We start from the raw sequence: 17,513 nt of genomic DNA, 5'->3' as shown, positions 1-17,513 counted from the left end.
CAGACCCAGCGGGGCAGGCGCAAGTGGCTGCCTGTTTGGTTTGCTAGAAGGGGCAATGAGACAGCAGAGTCCAAGCTACGACCTTTCCGTCTGCACGCTAGTTCCGGAGCTGTGTTAACAATGGGCAGGTGTAGACTTTTGAAAGCCCCCCCTAAGGTGGTGGGCAGTTATGAAAACCTGCGTGCTGAGGTTGCTCCTAAGTGAGGGTTTACTGGAAAACTCGTAAGAATGGCCCTACGGGGTCAGAGCAATGGTTGCTCTAGTCCAGACTTCCCTTTAAACCTGCTGCCTATTAATGTTATTTGCACCCCCTCCCCCCCAGGTCCTATATGCATAGTTGAGATATGTTGAGAGATCCTGTTGTAGCTCATGAAAAGGACTAGTCCCAGTCCAGACCCACCCCTGGGGGCACCACTATTTACCTCTCTCCATTCCCCAAACTGACCATATATGCCTATCTTTTAAACCAGTTACTGATCCATGACAGGACCTTCCCCCCCTCATTCCATGACACTTTACCTCGCTTAAAAAGGCTTTCCGAACATTTAAGTGCTCTGGATCCTTTTTGTTCACCTGCTTGTTGATTGGCTCTTCCCCCAGAGATTCTGTTCACCTGTGTCTGACGATTGTGTTCTTAACTAGAAGTCGGGCTTACCAAGCTCTACTTGCCAGGATCGCCTCTGGAGCCCTTTTTAAAAATTGGTGTCACATTAGCTATCCTCCAGTCATTCGGTACAGAAACTGATTTAAATGATGTTACCCATTGGGAGGGGGGGGAAGGGCCTGCTGTAGCAGCCCTCAAAATCAGTAATAGAAAGACAAGTTAGCACGTCTTCCAAAGTACTTTAATAATAAAAAAATATATCTCTTGCTCTTGGGGGAGGGGTGTCGGGTCTGAAACCCGTGCCCCAGGTGTCAGGAGCACACAGAGAAGCCAGAGCTGGTTGCAGACAGAGAGCAAATAGGGACGTCTCCAAAGAAAGCTGGGTCAGTCATGGGGTGCAGGAGCAGGAGGAAGAGCACCATGCCCAGCACATAGAAGATGACAACAGTGAGGCGCTGGGGATGCTCCAGGGCAGCACAGATGGCAGGGAAGCCAATGTAGTTGCAGAAGGAGTGGCACAACACAGGGCCAATCAGGTGTCCTGGATGGGAGAAGAGAACCTTTTTTTTTTTTAAACCCACAATGTGCCACAACCATGCATTCATAAGCCTAGAGATGAGCTGAAGCAGCCCTGTGACTCCGCTTTGGGGGGACTGGAGCCAGTGTTCTAATTTTTTACATTCATGTGTGGAATGAATTTTGTTATATGGAGGTGATGTGTGACACAAGGGGGGTGGGAGTCTGGGTGCAGGCTGCCCTGTGGGAGAGGCAAACCCCTGGAGCCCAACTGGTTATAAGGGAGGAACATGGCATAAACAGGGGAAGGGACTCTTTCCAAGACAGGCATCTGGTCTTATCTCACTAGAGCCCCTGTGGTAGAGGGTAGAGAAATGGCTGGTGGTTCCATGCTAGGCTGGGGAGGGAACTCTGCCTGCACAGGAAGGCAACCTGCAGCACTGACCTGTCCTAATGAAGATGAACGCTGTGTAGGCCCCGAAGACAGCTGTATATGAGAACTGGAAAGCTGCAGGAGAGAGCAGAATCTTTGAGAGAGCCACTGAAACTCCCTTATACAGCATCACCACTGATCACTTCTGGCAAAAAAATGTGTGCGCTTAAAACAGGGTTGCCACATCTTCCCTCACCACCAGGGATCCAGAGAGAGGCCAAACTAACTAAAGTTATGTTAATTAAACTCACTTTATAGATTACAATTTACATTTAGTGAACAAAAGAATTTTGATTTAGAAAATACAATGGACTAGAACATAAACTCCACCCTTCATACTGTTTTGAGTTCCAGCTTCAATAAAGATACGTATTCCTTGATGTGTTGGCTTCCTGATTGATTGAACAATTAACCCTCCTCTGCCAAAGTCTCTGTTCCTGTCACTTCACCTTGTCTAAAGGATGTTTAGTAGCTCTATTTCCTTCATTGGTCTTCCCTGAACTTTTCCTCTTTTTTAGGTATTATCCCTTTAGTGGCTATTTCAGCTCTGTTACTAGCTCCCCTTTGACAATGGAACTCAATCACCGGGGTTGTATCCACTGGCTCCCCACTTACTGCATCCCTTCTTTTCTGGTGCTTGTTGCTGCCTTGCTCACCACTGGCAGCTTCCCTCCAGACTTCACCAGCTGTTCTGGAGGGAAGCTGCTGTTCACCCCCCACAACTCGCTCCAAACTCTTCCCAGCCAACTTGCGCTGCTCTCATTGTGCTTTTGACCCAACAGCCTCCAATACAGTGGGACAATACATATTCCTCTCCCCAGAGATGGCTGCATCTCCACACCTGTGGTACAGGCACACATCATTGGTGGCAGACGGGGACTCTCCTCAGTTAAGAGCCAGAGTCCGGCGAAGGGGAGCTCCAGGGCTGGCTAGATGCGTGTGATTGCTCTAGGTAGGGGTCTGACCATAATTACCTCTGCCCCGGTAATGAGGAGGAAATGCTAGCAGGTTCACACGCAACCAGCTGCACCCAGAGCAGGCTAAGGTAGTGCTGGTCTAGGGGTCCTTAGTTCAGGACCATCATCCTGGCAACCATTTCCTACCTGCCGACAGGAAGATGCTGGCCACGCTGCCCTGGCGGAACCGTAGCTGCTCAATAACGTGGTGGAAGTGAGCTGAAAGAGGGAAATGTCCATCAATGCCTGTGGCCAGCCCGGCACCCCCTCCCTAGCCTCCACTGGCAGGAGCTGATCTGAGGAGAACCCTGCTTGGACCAGGCTGCACCAACCCCACCTGCACCTGCTCCCCGTCTCTGTGAGCATGCTGGCCCCTAATGGGCACCAGGCAGGGGGTTGTGCATAGGGCTGAGAGTTCTAATCCATGCTCCTGTGCCCAAGATAGACACCCCTAGCTCAGAAGGGCTTGCTTTGTGCTCAGTGAGACTGGGGAGAGGAGCGGAGAAGCTGAATTCGGCCTTCCCCCCACTGTATGGGAGGAGGTAGGTACTGGTTCCTTTGCCAAGCTGCTCTGGGGGGGTGGGGGTGGGATCAGTGCAAACCCCTCAGCCCCACTGGGTACAGGAAGAGGAAGGGAGACAGACAGAGAGGAGGGGTGGGGAAAAGTGACGTGGGAAGGAGCAATGCTGGGCCTAGGTCCCATGCCCCCTGACTTTGCCCCCACCACTCCCAGCAACCTGGGGGCGGGGGATGGAAGCTGTGCTCAGAGCCATACTATTGACCCTGCCTGGATGCTTTGCAGTGGCTGGGTAGGGAGCTCTGTCAGACACCATGGGACAGCTCGGTCAGGGGGCCTGAGCAGTGCTGGGTACTCACCAACCCCGAAGAAGAGCGGGCAGGTGAAGATGGCTGGCCCCAAGCCGGTACAAGGGATGAGCATAAGGCAGCATACAGGCCCGGAATACCAGCTCCTCCGTCAGGGGTGCGATCACCTGGTTGCGGAGCCAGCGCATGTCACTCAGGCACAGCGCCCAGAAGCGGGGGTCTGCAGGGAGAAGGAAGGTAGCATTATGTGTCTGGCGCTGCTGGAGGTCTCTGGGATGTCCTGTGGAGGCCTGACAGAGAGCTCGCCTCCCCAGTGCTGCTTGGGTATCTCATCTCAATAGATCTGAGCAAAAAGCACAGACCAGGCCGAGGATGCCCCCTCCCATGACTCTGGGACCTCCTCCTTTGTCCCTGTGCACTCCCACTAGCTCTGAGCAGCTCCCAGGAGACAGAGCTCTGCCGACCTATGCCCCCTAGTGCCCTTAGCTCACCACCAATACTCCCTGCAGCTTGCTGTTACAGGCAGCGTGGTCTAGAGACACGGAGCTGAGCCAGGACTCCTGGGGTCTAATCCTGGCTCTGCCAATGGCCTCAGGTGAGTCCCTTCCCCTCTCCATGTCCCAGTTTCCCCTCCCACCATTTGTCTAGCTAGACTGTGAGCTCCTCAGGGCAGGGACTGTCTCTCACTGTGTCTGCGCAGCACCTGGCACACAGCATGAGAGGAGACGATTTTGGTCTGTGTTCCTACATGCTACCATCATCTAAATAGCAAGGCCTTACCAAACATGACCTTCAGTCCATCAACCCAGTCCCAGGGACAGTCCATCGAGAGCTGAATGAGGGGACCAAGAAACAGGACCTGGCACAGAAAAGGAGATGCTGAGTGAGCGTCCCCTTTGGCATTCAGGTTTACCCCAGCTGTCAGTCCTGTCCCCCTACAGAGACAGCAGCCATTGTTCAAACGTCACATAAAGGATCTGGGTGCCTGGTTCCCTGGCATTTTAATGGGTATCTAAAGCCCCTGGGCAGTTTGGAAATCTCTGCTCAGCACCTCTAGAGATGGCATCTGGCCATTAAGCCCTGTCTGCTCAGTGAGTCACAGTCCTTCCAACTGATCTCAGAGGGGCAGCTCTGCTATGCCCAGTTTGCTAGCAAGGTCAGGACAAAGCAGCCTGCACCACATCCCCACCATGGAGGAGTCCATGCCCTGCAGCGAGGGCAGCAGCACAGGGCAGACCACTGAGCCTGGCATCTCTGTGTTTGCTGGTATGCTACAGCAAGCAGGGCTGGGGAGAAGGCGGTTTGACAGACAAACCAATGGCCCCCAAGAGAAAGCAGGCACCTGCTCCCAGCAAAGCCTCTATCAGGGGCCTGGCAGGTTGGTGCAGGGCAGCCCTAGGGCATTAGCCCTACACATACCATGGTGAGCAACAAGGGCAGTAGAGTCGCTGGCACGATTCCCTCCAGTCGGAAGCCCAGCAGAACTAGCAGGGATATACCTGGCTGAGCAAAACACAAGACACATGTGGATCAGGACCATGCAGGCCATCACCCCCTGGCCCAGCCTTGCAGCCAGCTCCCACACCCCATTGACTAGTGCACAGAGCTCAGAGACCTTGGGCTAGTCCCCTTCTCCTCTCAGTGCCTTAGTTTCCCCTCCAACCCTGTGTCTGTTTAGCCTGTGAGTTCTTCGGGCATGGCCTGTCTCTCATTGTGTGCCTGTGCAGCACCTATCACCATGGGGCCCTGATTTCGGCTGGGGGGGTCTGTGCAGTCCCCAGCATGACAGGGGCTCCTGATATTGATCAGGGTGTGCAAGCACCCATGTAATACAATACTCAGAGCCAGAGGGTGAGGCAGTGGCTGGCACAGCACTAACTAAAAGGATTTTCCCTGATGGGATTAGCCAGGAAGGAGGGGTGATGTGAAGGACCAGGCTAGCTGCAAGGAAGTCCCAGCTTGCTACATGAGTCACATGACTACTCTCCAGGTAGGCAGCCCAACTTGCAGAGAGTGAGGGAGGGGAGGAGTCGATAGAGACCAGGTGACAATCTTACCTTAATGCCTGTCAGTTCCTTCCAGAGCCAGACGAAGAGTGGTGAGAGGCCAGAGACGATCAGAACGCTGGTGAATCGCCGCTTGATCACAGCCGGGTGGTCTCTGCAAATGGAGACAAACCTTCAGAACGCAGAGGAATGGAGGCTGCTCTGTCGTATGGCCTAGGGGGCTAGGTCCTCAGGACTCCTGGGTTCTATTCCTGGCTCTGCCACGAACCCACCGTGTGACCTTGGGCTATGTTTTTCTCTCTGTGTGTCTTGATGTAAGCCAGGGGTGTTGAGCTCATTTGGGGGAGAGAGCCGAGTCCCACTGTTAATGACAATTTCATGTTGGGGGCAGAATTCCCCCACCCCATCCCCCTCTGGCCTTTATTTCTCTTCCTTCCCCACCCGCCTTTCCTGATTTCCCTCCTCCTTCCCCATCTTTGTGGCTCTTCACATCTAATGATTTTCCTGCCAATTTCCACAACCTCTCCTATTGCATCTGCTTATTGGCCATGCAACAGTTAACACTAAAAGAACAGGAGTACTTGTGGCACCTTAGAGACTAACAAATTTATATGCATCCGAAGAAGTGGGCTGTAGCCCACGAAAGCTTATGCTCTAATAAATTTGTTAGTCTCTAAGATGCCACAAGTACTACTGTTCTTTTTGCGGATACAGACTAACACGGCTGCTACTCTGAAACAGTTAACACTGGCATTTGTCTCCCATAGAGGACTGAGGCCTTCATACCTCCTCCAGCCATCATTTCAGCCTTTCTGCAGACTCAGGAAGGCAACACTACGTCAGTTCCCATTATTATTATTATATGAATTGTGTAGCCATGGACCAGAACTCCATTGCACCCAGCGCTGCACAAACTTGGAGAAAAGAGACAGCCCCTCTGCCCCAAAGCGTTTCCATTCTAAGGCACTGGACAGTTTCTCCTAGCCAGAAGCAATGGCCTAGCTACTGTAGAGGCTCAGTGTGGGCCATCACTATTGTCCTTTCTGGCTTCAGAATCAATGAATCTATGAAGCACAAGGCTAGAATGGTTCTTTAAAAAAAAAAAAAAAAAAAAAAGTAATATCCAAGATTCTGCACAATCTGCACATGTCCTATGGGCAACGCAGATACTACAGGGGGCTAGATCTGGGTAGGGGGCTGTCTCTGTCACTCACCTGAGAGGTACCGAGGGGGGTGTCACTCACCGGAGTAGGGGGCTCGGGAGGCTGGTACTGGGAGAGGGAAGTCACTCACCAGGGGGGTTGGCAGGTGGCTCGGGGGCAGGGCGGTACTGGGGGCGGGGGTGTCACTCACTGGGGCAGGTGGCTGGAGGGGTGGTGGGTCAGTATCAGGAGAGGGGGTCGGGGCAGGTGGCTCGAGGGGGGGGGAGGGTCGGTACCGGGAGAGGGGGTCACTCACTGGGGCAGTACTGGGGGTTGGGTCACTCACCGTGGCAGATGGCTCGGGGGTGCCAGGGCGGTACGGGGGGAGGGGTGTGTGTCACTCACTGGGGAAGGTGACTCGGGGGGGGGGGGGGCAGCACCAGTGGGGTTGTCACTCACTGAGGCAGGTGGCTCAAGAGGTTCGGGGCAGTACTAGGAGGAGGAGTCACTCACCGGGTCAGGTAGGTTGGAATGGGGGGGGGGGGTGTCACTCACCGGGACAGGTGGGTCAGTCCTGGGGGGGGGGTGTCACTCACCGGGGCAGGTGGGTCGGTCCCGGGCGGGGTCACTCACCGGGGCAGGTAGGTCGGTCTCGGGGGGGGGGGTCACTCACCGGGGCAGGTAGGTCGGAACGGGGGGGGGTGTCACTCACGGGGACAGGTGGGTCAGTCCCGGGGGGCTGGGTCGGTCCCGGGCGGGGTCACTCACCGGCACTCACCGGGGCAGGTAGGTTGGTCCCGGGGGGGGTCACTCTCCGGGGCAGGTAGGTCGGTCCCGGGGGGGGGGTCACTCTCCGGGGCAGGTGGGTCGGTCCCGGGGGGGGGGTCACTCTCCGGGGCAGGTGGGTCGGTCCCGGGGGGGGGGGGGGTCACTCACCGGGGCAGGTGGGTCGGTCCCGGGGGGGGGGTCACTCACCGGGGCAGGTGGGTCGGTCCCGGGGGGGGGTCACTCACCGGGGCAGGTGGGTCGGTCCCGGGGGGGGTCACTCACCGGGGCAGGTGGGTCGGTCCCGGGGGGGGGGGGTCACTCACCGGGGCAGGTAGGTCGGAACGGGGGGGGGTGTCACTCACGGGGACAGGTGGGTCAGTCCCGGGGGGCTGGGTCGGTCCCGGGCGGGGTCACTCACCGGCACTCACCGGGGCAGGTAGGTTGGTCCCGGGGGGGGTCACTCTCCGGGGCAGGTGGGTCGGTCCCGGGGGGGGGGGGTCACTCACCGGGGCAGGTGGGTCGGTCCCGGGGGGGGGGGGGTCACTCACCGGGGCAGGTGGCTGTTCCACACGTAGAGGCTGCCCACGTAGGCGCAGGCCAGGCTGAGGCAGGCGAGCAGCGCGGCCCAGCAGAGCGCGGGGGAGCCGGGGCCCAGCGCCAGCCCGGCAGCGGGGACCCAGGGGGAGTTGATTGAGCCCGGCGCCTCCGGCCCGCCCGGGGCCGCATCCGCTGCAGCCGACATCGCCCGGCCGGCCCGGCCCGCCCCCCGTGACGGGGAGAGGCGGGAGCGAGGGAGGGACCGGGACGGGCCGAGACACCCCCCATAGCGCCCGCGGCCTGGGCACCGCGCCCCATGGCGGGAGAGCCGGGCCCTCCCCAGCGCCCCGGGGATCTGCCCTCCCACCCCCTCCAGCAGCCCACCCGCCTGGTCCCCCCCCCTCCCCCTCCCGTCTCCGCTCCCCCCCCCCTCCGTCCTCCCCGCTCTCTCCCCAGTCACCCCCCTCCCCCCACTATTCCCCCAGCCCGCCCCGTCACCCCCTCCCCCCACTACTCCCCCAGCCCACCCCGTCACCCTCGCTCTTCCCCCAGTACTCCTGGTCCCCCCCCACTTCCTCCCCAGCACTCACCAGTCACCCCCCTCCCCCGGCTACTCCCTGGTCTCCCCCTTCCCCACTACTCCCCCAGCCCGCCCTGGTCACTCCCCTTCCTCACTACTCCCCCAGCCCACCCCGTCACCCTCGCTCTTCCCCCAGTACTCCTGGTCCCCCCCACTTCCTCCCCAGCATTCACCAGTCACCCCCCAGAACTCACCAGTCATCCCCCATTTCCCCCCCTAGTCACTCTCCTCCCCCTGCTACTCCCTAACCCTCCCCGGTCCGCCCCCCTTCCCCACTACTCCCCCAGCCCACCCCACCCCAGTCATCCTTGCTCTTCCCCCAGTACTCCTGGTCTCCCCCCACTACCCCTCCTCCCCAGTCACTCCCCATTACCCCCCCACAGCACTCACCAGTCACTCCCCCCTTACCTCCCAACACTTCTCGGTCATCCCCCCTCCCCTCCCCTCCCATCCCATCATTCCCTAGTCTGTCTCTCTCTCTCTCACACTCACACACACACTCCCCATTGCAAGTTCCCAGCACTCTCTGATCATTCTCTTCCCTTACAACCCTTCAGCACTCCCTGGTCACTCCTGCCCTCCCCCTCCCCCCGCTGCCTCCACAGCTCTCCCTGGTCACCCCTACCCCCATCCCACAGCACCCTCGATCACTCCCCTAGGCTGCTTCCCCCACAGCATTCTCCACTAATGTTGGGAATCATTAAGAAAGGGATAGATAACACTGCTCTACAGCCAAAATGCTTCTGAAATAAATGTAGTCAAACTTTACTAATTCTGGGTCACTGAGAACGAAAATGATGCTTAAAATTGTTGATTGGCTTTAGTTTTCAAGATATGCTATTGGGTCAGTATATACGACCCTTGACTTGGGAATGGCGGAGGATAAGTGAGTGAGAATAAGTGTTAAAGGGAAGGGATCTCAATTTAAACCAGAAATGACTAAAATACATCTTTGACTGGATCTATGAATAAATCTATGACTGGGTTTGGAAGGTACTTGCTTTTTAGGCAAAACAATGAATGATGCAATCTGAAGCTGGTATTGCGTCATACATGATATGAATTGCATCATGTTATTCCTAGAAGTCATGGATGATGCAATCATAACGAAGCTTACATCACTCTGCTGAACAATTGCCCTATATCAGCTCTAGAAATCATACAGTGTCGTGCTCTCTTATTTGTCAGTGTTTGATTTTGCAAAAGGACACATTTCTGTTTAGCCAAAGTGAGCAGAGATGCCTCGTACTTGTGTGAACAGTGCAGATAACTTCTGCTATGTTTGGGGTGAAGTGACTTTTGCATCACAAAAGCGCAGTATAATCACTATGGTTAAGAAAGCCTATCACCTTTATTTTGGCTGCAAAATTGGAGATCAGGACAAGAGGTGGGCCCCACACATATGCTGCAACACTTGTGCAACAAATCTTTGCAAGTGGTTGAACAGGAAAAGGAAATCTATGCCTTTTGCAGTGCCAATGATTTGGAGAGAGCCAACAGATCATACCAGCAATTGTTACTTCTGCATGGTGCCTCCAGTTGGGAAAGGTGTGTCAAAGAAGAAAAAGTGGACTGTGCATTATCCAAACATTCCATCAGTTATACGCCCAGTACCCCACGGAGAAGCACTGCTGGTTCCTGATGCACCAGAATCATTCTCACTTGAGTCAGACGAGGAAAAGGAAGAGGATGAAACTTCTGGTCCTGAACCATCAATGTCACAGGACCCACATTTTCTCCCATCCTCCTCCTCTGAACCACACCTCATAACACAAGGTGAACTGAATGACCTTGCCAGGGATTTGGACTACCCAAGAGTAAGGCAGAGCTGTTGGGCTCCAGACTACAGCAGTGGAATCTCCTGGCAGGTGATATTAGGGTTTCCATGTTCCGTGACCGTCAAAAGGATCTTGTCCCATTCTTCTTCATGGAAGGTGATCTTGTAGCCTGCAACAACATCGATGGTGTGATGGCAGCCCTCAACATCGTTCACGATCCAAATGAGTGGAGACTGTTCATTGATTCATCGAAGACGAGTCTTAAAGCTGTTTTACTGCATAATGGCAATGTTTTGCCATCAATTCCAGTTGGTCATGCAGTCCATATGAAGGAAACCTATAACAACATGAAACTATGCACCTTTTGAGGTGCATAAACTATGACCAACATCAGTGGCAGCTTTGTGGCGATTTGAAGGTTGTTGCTCTCTTGTTTGGTCTGCAGACTGGATACACAAAGTACTGCTGTTTTCTCTGTGAATGGGATAGTCGTGCAAGAGATTCCCACTACATCAAGAAAGATTGGCCACTCCGACAGTCATTGGAGCTTGGGAGGAAAAGTGTTCAGCATCCACCACTTGTTGAATCAAGGAAGATTTTGTTACCACCCTTACACATCAAGCTGGGTCTGATGAAGAACTTTGTCAAGGCCATTGACAAAACACAAGCAGCTTTCAAGTACCTCCAGGGAAAATTTCCAAGGTTAAGTGAAGCTAAGATAAAGGAAGGTGTCTTTGTTGGTCCTCAGATTCGTGAACTTCTTTGAGATGATGCATTTGACCATGCACTGCGTGGCAAGGAAAAGACGGCATGGAAAGCCTTCCAGTTAGTGGCAATAAATTTTCTCGGAAACAACAAGGCAGACAACTACAGGTTGTTGGTGGAAAACCTCCTCAAGGCATACAAAAGCCTTGGTTGCAAAATGTCACTAAAGATAAATTTTTTGCACTCTCATCTAGATTTTTTTCCACCGAACTGCGGAGCAGTGAGCGACGAGCACGGCGAGCGATTTCACCAGGACATTGCAACAATGGAGAAACACTATCAGGGCAAATGGAGCCCATCAATGCTTGCAGACTATTGTTGGACAGTGACAAGAGATGCTCCATTTAATGAATACAAGAGACAAGCCAAGAAGCGCCGAGTAGACACTGAATAGGACTAAACTATGTACATAATCGTTTTTTGCCTTTTGTTTCATAATAAATTTTATTTATATAACCCTTTTGCTGATTTTTAAAGTGTTAAATAAACAGGACAGGTGAAATATTATCATGTAAAGCAACCATAAACACATGAAAAGACCTAGGTTTACAATTTATGATTAAAACTCTACTATCTACACAATATACATAGACATAAAATGTAAAAACTTAAATATCTTAGAAACAGTAGCCTATCAGTTGTTTTAATTGTCATATTTGAATTCAGCACATCAAAATACATAATAAATAGCACATTTTATCTCTGAAGCAGATGACTTCTCAAAAATTGTAGACCAGTGTAATAAGACAGAAAAAAGACAGTTACCTTTTCCGTAACTGGTGTTCTTCGAGATGTGTTGCTCATGTCCATTCCACAATAGGTGTGTGTGCTCACCATGTACATCGGTGCCAGAAGTTTTTCCCCTAGCAGTACCCGTAGGGGAGCGCCCTTAGCGGCCCCTGCAGTGGTGCCTCCATGGCGCGGTATAAGGGGCGCTGCACGCTCCCCCACCCTCAGTTCCTTCTTGCCAGACAACTCCGACAGAGGGGAAGGAGGGCGGGATGTGGAATGGACATGAGCAACACATCTCAAAGAACACCAGTTATGGAAAAGGTAACTGTCTTTTCTTCTTCGAGTGATTGCTCATGTGCATTCCACAATAGGTGATTCCAAGCTATATCTGTTGGAGGTGGATAGGAGTTCACAGACTCTCGGGATGGACTACCGCCCTGCCGAACCCAGCATCCTCTCTGGTTTGGGAGACGATCGCATAATGCGAGGTGAAGTGTGAATGGAAGACCACGTGGCAGTCCTACAAATGTCCTGAATGGGAACATGGGCTAAAAAAGGCAGCTGACGAGGCTTGCGTCCTAGTCGAGTGTGCCCTTACAATCGGCGGCGGGGGAATCCCCGCCAGGTTGTAACAGGTACAAATACACAAAGTGATCCAGTTGGAGAGCTGCTGAATGGAGATCAGCCGACCTCTCATGCGCTCGGCCGAGGTGATGAACATCTGCGACGACTTCCTGAACGGCTTTGTCCGTTCCAGGTAAAAGGCCAGAGCCCATCTCAAATCCAGCATGTGGAGAAGGCGCTCCTTACTGGACGCATGGGGCTTGGGACAGAGCACCGGCAGGAAGATGTCCTGACCCATGTGGTAGGTGAAGACCACCTTGGGGAGCAACACACAATGTAGTCGGAATTGGACCTTATCCTTATGGAACACCGTGTACGGGGGTTTGGAGGTCAGGGCCCTGAGCTCTGAGACCTGTCTAGCTGACGTGATCACCACCAGGAAGGCCACCTTCCGCGAGAGGTGCGACCAGGAGGATGTAGCTAGCAGCTCAAATGGGGGACCCATCAACCGGGCCAGCACCAAGTTCAGGTCCCACTGCCGGACTGGGGGCCTAATGTACGGGAAGAGATGATCCAATCCCTTGAGGAATCAGCCAGTCATAGCATGGGAGAAGACCGTGTGTCCCTGCACCGGCGGGTGGAAGGCCGATTTAGCCGATAAGTGCACTTTGATGGACGAGGGCGCTAGGCCCGGGCTCTAAGGTGAAGGAGGTAGTCTAAAATGAGTTGGATTGAAGCAGCCACAGGTGAAACGCCCCGATCGGCTACTCACTGGGAAAACTGAGACCACTTCACCAGGTAGGCCTGAGGCGTGGAGGGCCGTCTGCTTTCCAGGAGGACGTGCTGAACCCAGGGCCAGCTCTAGGCACCAGCAAAACAAGCTGGTGCTTGGGGCGGCACATTTTTAGGGGCGGCATGGTCGGCGCCAGAATGCCGCCCCTAAAAATGTGTCCCGGCCGCCCTAGCTCACCTCCGCTGCTGCCGCTCACGCGCCATGGCACGCGAAACAGCTGATTCGCGCGCTGCTGCTCCCCCTCCCTCCCAGGCTCTCAAACCTCCCAGGCTCTCAAACCTGGGGGGGAGGGGGAGATCCCGAGCGGCCGCAGCGCACGAAACAGCTGATTCGCGCGCCGCTGCTCACCCTCCCTCCTAGGCTTGAGAGCCTGGGGGGAGGAGGCAGGGCTGGGGATTTGGGGAAGGGGCGGAGCTGAGGCGGGGCCAGGGGTGGGGTAAGAAAAAAACGGGGGGCAGCCAAAATTGTTTCTGCTTGGGGCGGCAAAAATCCTAGAGCCGGCCCTGGCTGAACCCCTTCTGAGCACGTCCTTTCCTTCCAGCCTAACCATTGAGCAGCCATGCCATGAGGTGGAGTGCCGCTAGGTTGGGGCAGAGGAGGCAGCCCTGGTCCTGGGAGAGCAGGTCCAGGTGGGATGGCAACAGCCATGGCGGGGCGACCGCCAGGCTTGTGAGGGTCCTGTACCAATGTTGCCTGGGCCATGCCAGGGCAATCAGGAAGACCTGTCCGTTTTTATCTTCTCCAAGACCTTGCCGATCAACGGGATTAGGGGGAAGGCATAGAGAAGCTGGCCCGACCAGGACAGGAGGAAGGCATCGGAGATGGTGCCCACGCCCAACCCTGCCCCCCCCCCGGAGCAGAAACGGGGACACCAGCAGTTCAGCTGAGTCGCGAACAGGTCCACCTGGGGAGTTCCCCACTCTTGGAAAATCCTGTGCACCACCTCTGGGTGTAGTGACTCGTGCTAAGAGGAGAAGTCTCAGCTCAGGCGTCCGCCCATGAGTTCCGGGCGCCCGGTAAGTGATAGGCTTGTAGGCAAATGTTGTGGGCTATACAGAAGTCCCACAGCCTGAGGGTTTCCTGGCAGAGGAACAGGCCACGCCTTGCCTATTGATGTAAAACATTGAGGCTGTGTTGTCCGTGAGAACCCTGACCACTCTGCCCTCCAGGTGCGAGCGGAAGGCCACACATGCTAGCCGGACTGCCTGGAGCTCCTTGACGTTTATATGCACAGACCTTGGGTCTGAACATTCCCCAAATGGGCCCCCAACCCCAGGTCCAACCCGTTGGACACTAGCTCCACTGATGGGGGCCTGCCCCTGAATGGGACCCCGTGGAGGATGTTACCCGGGGAGGACCACCACTGTAGGGAGGTGAGCCCCAGTTCTGGCACAGTTCTCCTGTCTCTGGACTGGGAGAACACCGAGACCAACCAGTGCTGGAGGGGCCACATCCTGAGTCTGGTGTGGCGAACCACATATATGCATGCCGACATGTGACCCAGGAGCTGGAGGCACGCTCTGGCTGTGGTTATGGGGAACCTTGTGACCGTGTCAATGAGCCCTTTTAGGGTCTCGAATCTGTCTGGTGGCCCTGGCTGACATCGCGTCCAGGACTGCCCCGATAAACTCTATGCGCTGCATCGGGACTAACGTAGACTTGGTGTCGTTTACCAACAGGCCCAGGGTGGCACATGTGGACAGGAGGAGCGCCATGTGATCCCGCACCTGTGACCTGGAGCTGCCCTTGACCAGCCAGTCGTCAAGATAGGGGAAGAGCTGAACCCCACGACATCTGAGGTAGGCCACCACCACAGATATGCATTTCGTGAACACCCTGGGAGCAGTGGACAGGCCAAACGGGAGGACCGTAAATTGGTAGTGTTCCTGCCCAACCGTGAAACGGAGGAAACGCCTGTGCCTCTTGAATATATGAATGTGGAAGTACACGTCCTGCAGGTCGAGGGCGAAGTACCAGTCCCCCGGATCCAGGGAGGGGATGATAGAGGCCAGAGAGACCATGCGGAACTTGAGCTTTACCATGTACTGGTTCAGGCCTCGCAGGTCCAGGATGGGCCTGAGCCCCCTTTGGCCTTTAGGATAAGGAAATAGCGGGAGTAGTACCCCTTGCGTCTGAACTCCGCAGGCACCACTTCCACCGCTCCTAGGCCAAGGAGCCGCCCCACCTCCTGCTCGAGCAGGGCCTCATGAGAGGGGTCCCCCAGGAGGGATGGGGACGGAGGGTGGTTGGGTGGGGTAGAGGTAAACTGGAGGGAGTAGCAGTGAAAGACAGTGTTGAGGACCCAACGGTCTGAGGTCAACCGCGACCACTCTGGGAGAAAAGAACACAACTGGTTGGAGAAGGGAAGCTTTATTGTGGGTGAATCCCTGGTATGAACGGGTAAATCGCCCCCAGGCAGCCCGTCAAAACTAACATTTTCCCGCCTGTTTGCCCTTGGAAGGCCCCAGCTCGGGACTGCCTCTATGGGCGTTTCTTATAGTCCCAAGACTTTTTATAAGGGGGCTCATATTTAGAGTGGGTGGCCTGGGTGGGAGCCAGCTGAAGCTTAAACTTGGTCTAGCCAGAGCTGGGACATAGAGGCCAAGTGTCTTAAGCGTTCAGGCCATGCAATTTCACGTCCATCTGTTCTGCAAACAGGGCCTTGCTGTCGAACGAAAGGTCCTGCAGGGAGTTCTGCGCCTCGCTGGACAGCCCAGACAGCAGGAGCCACGACGCCCTCCTCATGGACACCGCGGAGGCCATGGACCACGCGGCTGTATCCGCAGCATCTGATGCTGCCTGCAGGGTCACCCTGGCAGCTGCTGTCCCCTCCTCCACCAGAGCCTTGAACTCCTTCCTGTCACGCTCCGGGAGGGAGTCCTCAGATTTGGGCAGAGAGCCCCACAAATTGAACTCATACCACCTTAGGAGGGCTTGATGGTTTGCCACCCTTAACTGGAAACTCAAGGACGAATAAACCTTTCTCCTGAATAAGTCCAGCCTTCTTGAGTCTTTATTTTTCGGAGTAGGAGCTGGTTGGGCCTGTGGTTGACCGACTTGACTACCAGGGAGTTGGGCGCAGGGTGGGTGTACAGGTATTCATGCCCCTTGGTGGGCACAAAGTACTTCCGTTCCGCCCTCTTAGAGATGGGGGGGCAAGGAAGCCGGGGTTTGACACAAGGTGTTTGAAATTTTCGCCACCCCTTCGTGGAGTGGGAGGGCCACCCTCCCCGGCACCGAGGCGGATAGGACATTGAAGAGGGAGTCTGAGGATTCCTCAGCTTGAAGGTTGAGGCTCGATGCCACCCTTTTCAACAGTTCAACCTGAGTCAGAGGCCTGAAGGCCGACAGGGATCGAAAACTGCCCAATGTGGGTCTAGTCTCTCCCCCAGTCTTGCTCCAGTGTCTCGGTTGAGAAGACCTCTTCTTGGCATGACCCGCGAATGGGGAGCGGTGCCAACTGGTGGAAGGCACCAAAGGGTCGCCGTGCACTGACACTGCGATACTTGGTGCCGACTCAGAGCGGCGCACCGGAATTGGGGTCAATGCCGACTCCATCAGAATGACTTGGAGCTGAATGTCCCTCTCTTCCTTGGTCCGAGGCTTAAAGGATCTGCAATTCTTGCAATGATTGCTGAGATGGGTTTCCCCTAGACAGTGTAAACAGTCTGTGTGCAGATCACTCACTGGCATCAGCCGCCTGCAAGTATCGCACGACTTAAAGCCTGGGGCACGGGGCATGCCCCAACCCAGGCGCACTAAATTAAACTAACACTAATCTAAACTACTTTAACTACAGGTTAACAATGAACGAAAAACAGTTCAAGAGAGAAGCTGCAGCCAAGCTGGAGCAGAGCAGTTTCGATGCACCTTCACTGGCGGCAAGAAGGAACTGAGGGTGGGGAGAGCGCGCAGCGCCTCTTATACCGCGCCATGAAGGCGCCACTCCAGGGGTCGCTAGGAGCACTCCCCTATGGGTACAGCTAGGGGAAAAACTTCTGGCACCAGTGCACGTGGCGAGCACGCACACCTATTGTAGAAGGCATGTGAGCAATCACTCAAGGAAGAATATCATATTGCCTCTATATAAATCCATGCATAAATGCATGCAGATGTGGTCGCCCCATCTCAAAAAAGATATATTGGAATTGAAAAAGGTTCAGAAAAGGGCAACAAAAAGGATTAGGGGTATGGAACGGCTGAAGATAAATAAGAGATTAATAAAACTGGGACTTTTCAGCTTGGAAAAGAGACGGGTAACGGGGGATATGATAGAGGTTTATAAAATCATGACTGATGTAGATAAAATAGATAAGGAACTGTTTTTTACTCCTTCTCATAACACAAGAATTAGGGGTCACCAATAGGGCTGTCAAGCAATTAAAAATTAATTGTGATTAATCACGTGATTACAAAAATTAATTGTGATTAATCGCACTGTTAAACAATAATAGAATACCATTTATTTAAATATTTTTGGATATTTTCTAGATTTTCAAATATATTGATTTTAA

At 54.4% G+C, this 17,513-nt stretch overlaps 1 protein-coding gene and 1 long non-coding RNA gene across 3 annotated transcripts; one reads left to right on the top strand and one right to left on the bottom strand.

The window, feature by feature from the left end:
• Nucleotides 1-827: 827 nt before the first annotated feature.
• RCE1 (Ras converting CAAX endopeptidase 1) lies at nt 828-8,163 on the bottom strand. The gene is given in 9 exon segments (XM_065551146.1): nt 828-1,145; nt 1,566-1,628; nt 2,657-2,728; nt 3,386-3,449; nt 3,451-3,554; nt 4,115-4,193; nt 4,754-4,837; nt 5,392-5,494; nt 7,799-8,163. Coding segments are annotated over 9 exon segments (993 nt in total). The 5' UTR covers nt 7,993-8,163; the 3' UTR covers nt 828-915.
• On the top strand, nt 6,888-15,991 carry LOC112058785 (uncharacterized). 2 transcript variants are annotated; one of them, XR_010589086.1, is made up of 4 exons: nt 6,888-7,003; nt 13,746-14,015; nt 14,679-14,798; nt 15,658-15,991. It is a non-coding gene; the product is annotated as an uncharacterized LOC112058785 (long non-coding RNA). The 2 variants fall into 2 exon arrangements; XR_002887965.3 differs by lacking the exon at nt 6,888-7,003 and having other exon boundaries at nt 13,451-14,015.
• The last annotated feature ends 1,522 nt before the right edge of the window (nt 15,992-17,513 follow it).

This window comes from Chrysemys picta, chromosome 7 (assembly GCF_011386835.1).
Source record: "Chrysemys picta bellii isolate R12L10 chromosome 7, ASM1138683v2, whole genome shotgun sequence".
NCBI lineage: Eukaryota > Metazoa > Chordata > Testudines > Emydidae > Chrysemys > Chrysemys picta.
This window is presented reverse-complemented; position numbering and strand designations above follow the sequence as displayed.